Source organism: Hipposideros armiger, unplaced genomic scaffold (assembly GCF_001890085.2).
Source record: "Hipposideros armiger isolate ML-2016 unplaced genomic scaffold, ASM189008v1 scaffold_64, whole genome shotgun sequence".
Taxonomy (NCBI): Eukaryota; Metazoa; Chordata; class Mammalia; order Chiroptera; family Hipposideridae; genus Hipposideros; species Hipposideros armiger.
This window is the reverse complement of record NW_017731414.1, coordinates 1,609,001-1,619,069: the sequence shown is the minus strand read 5'-3', so window position 1 is coordinate 1,619,069 and position 10,069 is coordinate 1,609,001. Positions and strand designations below refer to the sequence as shown.

The 10,069-nt window shown below is 44.8% G+C and overlaps 1 protein-coding gene across 2 annotated transcripts in view; it reads right to left on the bottom strand.

Annotated features, from left to right (window-relative positions):
• Positions 1 to 6,612, bottom strand: part of MPV17L2 (MPV17 mitochondrial inner membrane protein like 2) — a 13,280-nt gene extending 6,668 nt beyond the window's left edge. Inside the window, exon 1 of one of the 2 annotated variants that reach the window (XM_019642048.1) lies at positions 6,370 to 6,612. In XM_019642048.1, the coding sequence (XP_019497593.1) occupies positions 6,370 to 6,556 (187 nt within the window). In that variant the 5' untranslated portion in view covers positions 6,557 to 6,612. The remainder of the gene's footprint in view (positions 1 to 6,369) is intronic. The other variant, XM_019642047.1, reaches the window with a different exon arrangement.
• Positions 6,613 to 10,069: the final 3,457 nt, after the last annotated feature.

The window sequence follows — 10,069 nt, the reverse complement described above, 5'->3', positions numbered from 1 at the left end:
ATCAGTCGCTGGCTTCTGGACAGCTGCTCACTGCGGCTGCTGGCCGCTCACGCTGGCTGCTGGCTACACACGGTAGCCCATGGCAACCCACTACAGCAGGGGCTGCAGCCTACGCTGTCGCCGGTGACTCACGGCAGCCCAACTCCAGGTTGAGCAGTTGTTCAGCATCTCAGCTATGGAGGGCAGTGTCACTGGCCCTCATATGTGGGATCCGAACCGGGGTCCTCTGGCATCCCAAGCCAGTTCTTAACCATCGCACCACTCAGCCGGCCCACCATCATGTTTTTTTAAGAGCAAATATGTCTTGCAGTTTTTTGAGATTTTTTATATCAAGATTCAAAGGCCTTGATGATCATTTCAAAACATTGAGCAACCATTATCAGAGTGGTGTCTTTATAACATGGAGCTATGCAAAACAAAGATTTATAGAAACAAACATTTTTTTATAACAAAATGCTAAGTCTCATTTAAAGAATAGATCTGAACCAAGAGACAATACTTAAGGGCTGAGGGCAGTTAGCTGAAGATATTAACGATCTATGAGATGTCAGTGGGCACTGTATTTAATCGTTTTGCTTGTGCCCAGATTTTTATGTAGTTTCAACTCTAGTTTACTGGAGGTGCTTTATCCAAGTACAACAGAGCAAATCCCATCTTGCTTAGCTAGGATATGGTCAAGAGCAATTTTATCGTCTAATATTGCTGTGGTGGTCATTGCAACACCTGTCCAAGGAAAAAGTGTTCTTTTAAATCTGGTACCTTTATTGGGGCTGATATTACGAGGCATTAAATATTCAAGAGTTATTACCTTTAAATCCAGTCACACATGGATTTGTTGAGTACCTGAAATTTTGTATCTTAGAGTTTCAGGGTTTTTTTTTCCCCATGAACTTTTCTGAAGATAAAACATCATGGTAAAAACAATTTTATTAGAATCATCAGAGCAAAACAATGATTGTCTGCAAATGACTAAAGCCTTAAAAATGACATAGTTGAAGATCGGGTGAGAGTTTACACATATATAAGCATATAAATAATGTAATTGACTCAGTTATCTGTTTCAATCTTAGTAAGTTTGACTATACATGAAAATTTTTTCAACAAAAGTGTATCTCTATGTCTCCTACCTTTCTTTACCATAAACATATATCTTATTTTCCATACACAGTCATTTAGTAGTTTTATAAAATCTATAATTCTTTTATAAATTTTGGCAAGGAAATTTATTTAGCAGTTTGCATTTTAAAACGTCCACTTTTTCTTCAGTCTCTGTGAGCAGTGTTTTGGTCAGTTACTGGGTGTTTACATTTCAAAGACATGATAAATGTCATAACTTTCAGAAACAGAGAAAAACTGTAAGTTTTCCAACATTTATATTAATAACATATCTATCTAACATGTAATCAAACTTTAAGTGTCATTTATTTGGCAATGCTTACCATATCATTTAACATATTTAATAGGCCTAATTATTATTATTATTATTTTTATTTTTATTTTTTTTATATATAAAGAGATGAAACAAGTCTTTGAGGTGTTTCAGTGGTCCTTCTGAAAAACTCCAAAGTTTTTAAAAATCTTAAAGGTCAGGAAAATGACTCTCTTTAGCATTTGAATCTTGGGAAGTATGTCAAGCATACTTGATCAAAAAATTCATATCATTATTGTGAAACGACATGACATTATTTACTTACTCAAAGTGACAATATAAAACTTTAAATATAAATACAGAAGTTTACATAATTATTAACAAAACTTAGTTCTTACTATTGTGGAGATTTAGTTTTTGGTTTTTTGTTTTTTTTTTTTAAGATTTTTATTGGGGAATTGGGGGGATGGGAACAGTGCTGGGGAATTGGGGGAAGGGGAACAGACAAGTTGATGTCGTTTTTTGTTCTTCAATCTAGTTGTGGAGGACGTTGCTTCACTGGCCCAAGTTGGCACCATCATTGCGCTCTTCTCTGGCGAGGCAGATCAGTCGCCGGCTTCTGGACGGCCGCTCACTGCGGCTGCTGGCCGCTCACGCTGGCTGCCGGCCACACACACGGCAGCCCATGGCAACCCACTGCCACAGGGGCTGCAGCCTCCGCCGTCGCCAGCGACCCACGGCTGCCCAGTTCCAGGTTGAGCTGCTGTTCAGCATCCTAGCTGCAGAGGGCAGCGTCACTGGCCCTCATATGTGGGATCCGAACCAGGGTTCTCTGGTGTCCCAAGCCAGTTCTCAACCATCGCGCCACTCGGCCGGCCTGAGTTTTTGGTTTTTTAAAAGATTTTATTGGGGAATTGGGGGAGGGGAACACTGTTGGGGAATCGGGGGAAGGGGAACAGACAAGTTGCTCTCCTTTTGTTCTTCAGTCTACTTGTGGAGGACGTTGCTTCACTGGCCCATGTTGGTATTATCATTGTGCTCTTCCCAGGTGAGGCAGTCGCTTGCCGGCCATTGGATGGCTGCTCATGGCGGCTCATGAAGGCTCAAGAAAGCTCAGGCCCGTTGCCGGCCAGCCCCACTGGAGCCTACGCCGTCGCCAGCAACTCACAGCAGCCCAGCTCCAGGTCGAGCTGTTGTTCACCATCTTAGCTGTAGAGGATGCAGCGTCACTGGCCCTCATGTGGGATCCGAACCGGGGCCCTGCTGCTCAGAGCTGGCGTCCCAAGCCAACTCCTAACCAACGGACCGCTCGGCCGGCCCCCTAGTCCATTTTAGTTTACCTCTTTTTATTCAGAAATAACCAGCTTCAGGACAAACACTTTCCTTCTAGTTTCCTCCAAAAATGTATCTCTATACCTTATTCTTTTATTACAAAAATATATAGTTTCTTTCCATCTTAACTAGAATTTTTAACTCTTAAAAACTTTGATTTCTAAAAAGTAAGCAATTAGTACTCTGCAGACTGGCAAAATTATGATTACATTTCATAACCTCTAGAAGCATAGGCTTTTATTTGCAATATATTTACAATATTTTTAGAAACATTTTTGATAAAGTATAAGACATATCATCAACAGATTCCAATTTATCTTTTAGTTTCTCTGCAATAAGAAGCCAAAAGTAAGTGAACTCAGACTTATCTAATAACTAATGTTTCAGCATTTTATGTTATTTTGAAATATCTAGACTTTCAATAATTTTAATCATTTAACTTTGTAAAACTCTAAGGTTTCAAGTTACCAAAAAATTTGGGGAACCACGTTTAAGCATGTATATATCATATAACATTATTATTACTGAAAAGCTTTATTAACAACTTTATTTTAGTTATATGTTTATTTTTAAATAACTCTATGAGATTTCAAAGTCAGTTATTACCTAAGCTATTTTCTTATTCATTTATTTATTTATTTGGGGAATTGGGGGAGGGGAACAGTGTTGGGGAATTAGGATGGAGGACCAGCCAAGTTGTTGTTCTTCAATCTTACTTGTGGAGAGCGCCAGTTGCCATCTGGCTGCCTGTTGGCAGCTCGTGGCCTCGAAGCTCAAGGTGCTGTGTTACAATCTTAGTTGCTGGTGGGCATAGCCACTACTATCCCATGAGGGAGTCTAACCAGCAGCCTTGTTGTTAAGATTGCATGCTCTATCCACTGAGCCATCCAGGGGGCAGCTCAGTTCAAGTCGCCAAGTTCAGTCTTATTTGCGGGCGGGCGTAGCCCACCATCGAACAGGCAGTCTTGTTGTTAGAAGCATGTGCTCTCACCAGCTGAGCCATCCTGCCACCTGTTGGCAGCTCAGCCGCAGCTCAGCTTGGGTGCAGTGTCACTGGTCCATGTGGGAATCGAACCGGCGACCCTGTTGCTCAGAGCTCGCGCTGAGCTTGTGCTCTTAAGCTAACTCTCAACCAACTGAGCCACTCAGCTGGCCTCCCCCCAAGCTATTTTCTTGACAAATTTTGTAACAAAGGTAACATGAGTTTATTTTTTAAAACCCAGGTGAAACAAAAGATACCATATTTAATGTCAATAACTCTAATAAAAGTCATGTCCATTAACTAAAACTTAAACCAGCCTTAGTATCAAATATTTTCCTAGCTCACATGATTCTGAAAAGTACTTGGGCCAGTTTCTATTATTTATTTTTTAATTTATGTAAATCCTTAATTTTTTCAAGCCAATTAAACATTATAAACTGGTAATACCATCCAGAGGCAAAAATACCATATCATATATAAAACACAGACAAACACAGATGTCAGAGATCATACACATAAACAGAATTACCAATGATTGTAGAGAGGACTTAAGATTTTTTATTTGTCCTTGACAGTTTAAAGGAGGCTGGGAAAAGGGGAGTGTCCAGCTTGTGAGGTTAGCTGCTTATGTTTTTATTTTTTCAGCTGAGCCATCCTGCTACCTATTGGCCACTTAGTGGCAGCTCAGCTCAGGCCGGACATCAAACCGCTGTTGCTCAGAGCTCAAACTCTTGAGCGAGCTCTTAACCAACTGAGCCACTTGACTGCCCCAGCTGTTTGTGTTTTTTAAAAGCAGTTATTTCAGCCTCAGGCCGTAGTGGCTGTGTTTATATTGCTGGTTATAGCTGTAAAAACTTGAAAGTTACTAAGAGAAAAATCTTATAAAACTTTTAATTCTGCCAAGTTTATGAACATAGAGTTGGTGTCCAATTATAAGTGGACCAAGAGACAGTTGGACTCCCCTACTCTTAGCGCTTAAAAAGTTGTTGAGTCCCAAAGAGTTTGTTCCCAAAGGGGCAGATGAAGATCAGAAAGAGGCAGGACACCTATAAGTGACGCTGGCCCACAGCACTTTTGATACGGGAGAGCCCCCTCACTATAGAAAATTTAAGTCTCCTTTTCCCTAGTTTCTTAGCTCCTTAGTCCCTGGCTTTGATAAATCTTCTAATCAGTTTCTGAATCCTAGACTAAAAATTGCTCCTAGCCTGAATCACAGAATGTCTCTCATCCCTGCTTCAGATAACTACTTAAAAGCCTGTGACTTCCCAACATTCCCCATTCCGGACCTAACTCTTGGATAATTCCATCCCAGAGACTAAACAACGGGGGATGGGATTAACAACAAAAGCTTTCTGCCAGGACTTCGAAGAGTTTCAGGGATAATGAATGTAACAAAGATGACCATAGTGTCATTGTGAAAGTCGAATACACAGGTTGCAAAAATCTCGAACCCAGAGAGAAGTAAGTAATCAAGGAAAATAATCAGGTGACTTGAAAGCCACCGGAGGGAGGGGATGAGAGAGGTGGGGAATGTAGATGGCCAGATCAAAACCAGATCAGGGGTAGGGCCACTACAGAAACAAGCAGTTTCTCTAAGGGGGACACTCCTTCTTAGTTAGGCAAAGAGGCTGCACCCTAACAACAGGGCCTCAGAAATTTGCCAGGGCGTCCGGATAGTCATGGGAAAGGGGAAGTGGAACCAGGACTTCAAGGCACAGAAATCAGGATCTGACTGACCGAAGAGGGCAAGAAAGAAGAGACAGAAATAAGTAAAGAATTAAGGAAGGAGGGCTGGCCGAGTGGTGCGTTGGTTAAGAGCTGGCTTGGGACGCCAGCTCTGAGCAGCAGGGCCCCGGTTCGGATCCCACATGAGGGCCAGTGACACTGCCCTCTACANCTGAGGGTAGTGCAAGAATCAGGGAGGCCACATCAGTCCAGCAAATCCCTGAATCCACTCCCTCCCTGGCTAAGACCTGGGTAAGCCTGACGCCCTCCCAGAGCCCACCCAGATATCCTTCCATTACCAGCCCGATCGCCAGATACCATTCCAGAGCTCCTTTTACATCTCGCCTCATCCCTTCACCTTGCGAGGGTGTTTTACCATTGCCCTGCTTTCCAGAGGGGGTTACCGAGGCACAGCGAGTAGGGAACTTTGGGCCCAGGATACGATCCCAGGCTGGCAGGGTTCAGAGTGCGCCCTTGAATACCCCAGGTGCAGCCTCCCGTCCTCAGTGCGCGGTCCGTCGGTGCAGGAGGGAGGGAAGTGCACGAGGGGTTGGGCGGTTATGAGACCCAGAGGGTGGAAATGGACAGAAAACCCGGGTATGGGAGGGAACAGAAGCCCAGGGGGGTGGGAGGGGACGAGACTCCGAGGGTGGGAGTGGAGAGAAACCCCAAGTATGGGAGGGAACAGAGGCTCGAGCTAGGACGAGACGGAGACGCGGGGAAGAAATGCTACAGAGATCTGGGGTGGGAGGGGAACAGGTTATAAATAAACACGAGTGGGAGGGGAGACCCGGGGAGCGGCTGTCAGGCTCTAGCGTGCACGTGGAGACCAAGGGTCCTGCCGAGGACTAAGGCCACGGGTTAGGGGTCACGCCCGCGGGTCTGGTCCAAGGGTCTCCAAACCTGAGGTCAGGGTCAAAGGTTCCCAGGGGTTAAGGGCCAACAGCGCCGGTCAACTCACCTGAGCGCCGCGGGTCGAACTTCTGGCCGGACCGGGAGCGGATCTCCCAGGACTGGCGCACGCCGTCCCCAGCCGCCATTAGAACGCCGCAGCCTAGCGTGTTGGTGACGAGCAGTGCACGGCCTTGGAACAGGGGCTGCCCCGCTGCCCAAAGGCCACGAAGCCAGCGCCCGCCGCCCGACGCCATCGCGCGCCGGGATCCGGAACCCGAGGGCCGGCTAGCCCCGCCCGCGCCAGAGATGTCCGTCCCGCGCCGTGTTGGCCAATCGCTGACCGCTTGGTTCTCCACTTAGCCAATAAAAGGTCGGCATTCCATCCCTCGGCCAATCACTGAAAGAAGCTACACGCCGCGGCCAATCACAAGTAAGCATCGCACACACTACGCATGCCAATTGCTGAAGTCCCACCCGTGCTTCCTCGCCTCTTTTTGCGCCGGTCTATGGGTAGCCATGGCCACATTCTTAACTAGCTACAGCACTGGCCAATGTCAGACCACCGTTATGCTTGTCGTCCCGCCTCCCACGTTGAAATGGCCAATCTTAGCACACTCTCTTCTTTAGCGTGTTAACTGGTCTGGGGTCCCTGGCCCTGTCAGAAAAGAAATCAAGAGCGAAACAGTTTTGCAGAGAGAATGGCTTATTAAAGCGAAAGCTTGATGCACCAAGAGAATGGATGTGGCTCCCTCAGGTTTACAGATAACCGTGGTTTTATAGGCTCTTGGTATTAGGGGCCCCCTTTTCTTTTCCCTCTCCCAAAGTATGTTGAAGTGGGTCCTACACTGCGCCTGCGCCGTGTACCTACCTGCTACTTCGTGCATCGCATGTCTCATCAGCATCTTAAATCTCCTCCTAGGGGAGTATTTCTTATTACCATAATGAGGAAAAGTTAATTATAGGACTACTCTTTTAACTAATGTGCAAGCGCGACTTTAGAAACTTTCCCTGGGCCCACTTATCTCTTCTGCGATTATGGTTCTGTCCGCTCATTGTTTATTGGCCACGGGATGTGGGTCAAGGTTCTACATGACTACCTTACGTGACCAAACTACTACATTCCCCACTAAGAGATTTTTATCCTCTTTAGTCTTAAAGGGGTTGGGCCAAAGGTCTCTTCTGAAACTACTTCTTGATAGAGGGACGTTGTCAGGACCCTAAACCCAGGAGAAGTAGAAATCTCGCAACCTGATCCAAGGGTCGATATGCTCCTGAGCCTTGCATTTCATTGGTCCGGATCAGCTGGAACCCTTGCATGTGTTTCATGCAACTATTGAAGCCTGCAAGAAACAAAACTTGACAAGGAGGTTAAATAAACAAGGACCAAAGAGTAGCAGTTAGTAGGATAGTTACTAAAGGCCTTAAAATGGGTAAAAACCAAATAAGGCTGTAGATGGCGCTCTTAATAATCGACCAGATTGTGTTAGGATTCTGTCTCTTGGTTATAGCGATGTAGCCAAGATGTTTGCTTATAGACGGTCGGTATATTTGTTTCGACTCTTCCTGAGTTGTTAACATAAGTGTAGCAGGTTTTATTAAAGACAAAACAAATTACCCCTCTGCTCTGCCAGCAGATAATCTATAGCTAGTCTACTGTCAAGGACTGTGTTTGCCAGTGAATCTAAGGAAGTTTAAAGGCGATGGAGGGCTTCTTGTGCTTGGAGGAAGAGCTTTTGCCTCTATTATCCCATTTAGACTGACAATAGCATATCTTGTTTTTCGAGTTTTATTATTTTTTTTACAAAACTGCTGCCATCTGTCAACCACTCCTCATCTGGGTTTCCCAAAGGGGTATCTTGTAGGTCCATTCAATTAGAATAGACCTGCTGTAAGGTTTTTACGTAAGTGTGTTCTAAGGCTTCCCCTGTAGCTGCGGGAAGCAGAGTGGCAGGGTTTAAAGCCTGACATGCTCTTAAGGTAAGGTCTGGGGTATCTAGCAACAGAGCCTGGTATTGAGTAAATTTCCCTCCAGTTAGCCAGTGATGTCCCTTTACTTCCAACATGTCCTGAATCTGATAAGGTGTAAGGACTTTGAAAGGTTGTCCCAAAGTCAGTCGGGGGGCCTCCCTGACTAGGAGGACTGTGGCCACTATTGCTCTGAGACAGCTGGGCCATTCTTGGGCAACCAGGTCCAGTTGTTTTGAAAAACAGGCCACTGATCTCTGTATAGGTCCCAATCTTTAGATTAGAAGATTGGCCTAGTCTTTTGTGTACATCAAGGGAAAAAGGCCTTTTTTAAAAAAAATCTGGAAACCCCAAAGTAGGGGCTCTCCCTAATTCAGACTCTTAAATTCTCATAGGCCTTCTAACAAGTTTTGTTTCATTGGAGAGGCTCCCAATTTAGACAACAAGTCTCAGCCAATTAGAGGGATGGGACACTCAGGAACATATAGGAAAGAAGGAGTTATAATCTTAGACCCAGTCTCATAAATAAAGGGAAAAGTAAATTGTCTTACCTTAGGCTGGCTGTCTATTTGTCACTGTGCAGTTGGCGTTAGAAAGAGGCCCGATGGGCTGGATTAGAAGAGAGTAGGTGGCTCCAGTATCTAATAAAAATTTAGTTTTTCTGCCTGTGGTATTGAGGGTGACTAGAGCTCTGCTGTCGTGATGGCAATGGATCTTTCTGGGACTGTAGCCTGGCGAGCGCTTTGGCCTCCTCAGTTGGAGAAGGTGGTTTTCTCAATCCAGAGACTAGCCATGAGGGGAAAGACTTAAGAGGTTCCTCCTTTTTGCAGTATTTACATTGTGCCCCAGTCTCAATGGCACCATCTGGGGTAGAGGGTGGGGTGCATCCTGGCCTGAAAGTTCTCTATTGCTGGAGTCACATGAGATGGTTCCTGGGTTGTGGCAGCCAACATTTATGCCTTCCTTTTTTTTTTCCCCCCCTCTCTTGTCCTTTTTAGCCTCTTCCAAGCAATCCTGACTATTAAAAACCTTGAAGGCTTCTGACACCAAGGCAGCCTATGGAGTCCAGGGTCTAGTTTCCAACTTCTGGAGCTTCTTCTGAATATTTGGCACAACCTGAGTTATGAGGGCCAGGAGAGTCTGGCCCTCATCAGACTTTGAGTCTATGTTAGTATATTTTCTAAAGGATTCAGACAGTTAAGCTATATAGTATGACTTTCATCCTTGCAAAGTTTTTTGTGTTTTTTTTAGACGAGGTTGTCTAGGCCCAGTCTATGGGTTATTTTTCCCTGTTTTAATATACTAAGGTTTGAGGCATAAGATGTGCAAGGTAGTTCCTCTGGCATGGCAGCTCTGGCTCCATTTTAAAGTGGCTCCTTTATGTTATTGTTTATAGTTTCCTCCTTTTGATCAAGATTTTTCCTTGAAAGCATTGCTGATTAATCTTCAAAGAGCGCCACTAATCAGTTATTAAAGGCATCATTGGTCCTCTATTGTCAAGATGGCTCATTTTGAGTATGTCATGCTAATGTCAGTCCCTCCTGGATTCTCAGTGTGTCATGTCTAACTTAGGAGGGAAAGTAGTCTTCTAGAATCCTTAGGCCACCTTTAAGCTACAATCAGTGCCAGCACAGAGGAAGGCTTTACCATCATGTTTTTTTGTTTGTTTTTGTTTTTTTTTAATTATTTTTTTTGGGGGGGGAATTGGGGGGATGGGAACAGCGCTGGGGAATTGGGAGAAGGGGAACAGACAAGTTGCTGTCGTTTTGTTCTTCAGTCTAGTTGTGGAGGACGTTGCTTCA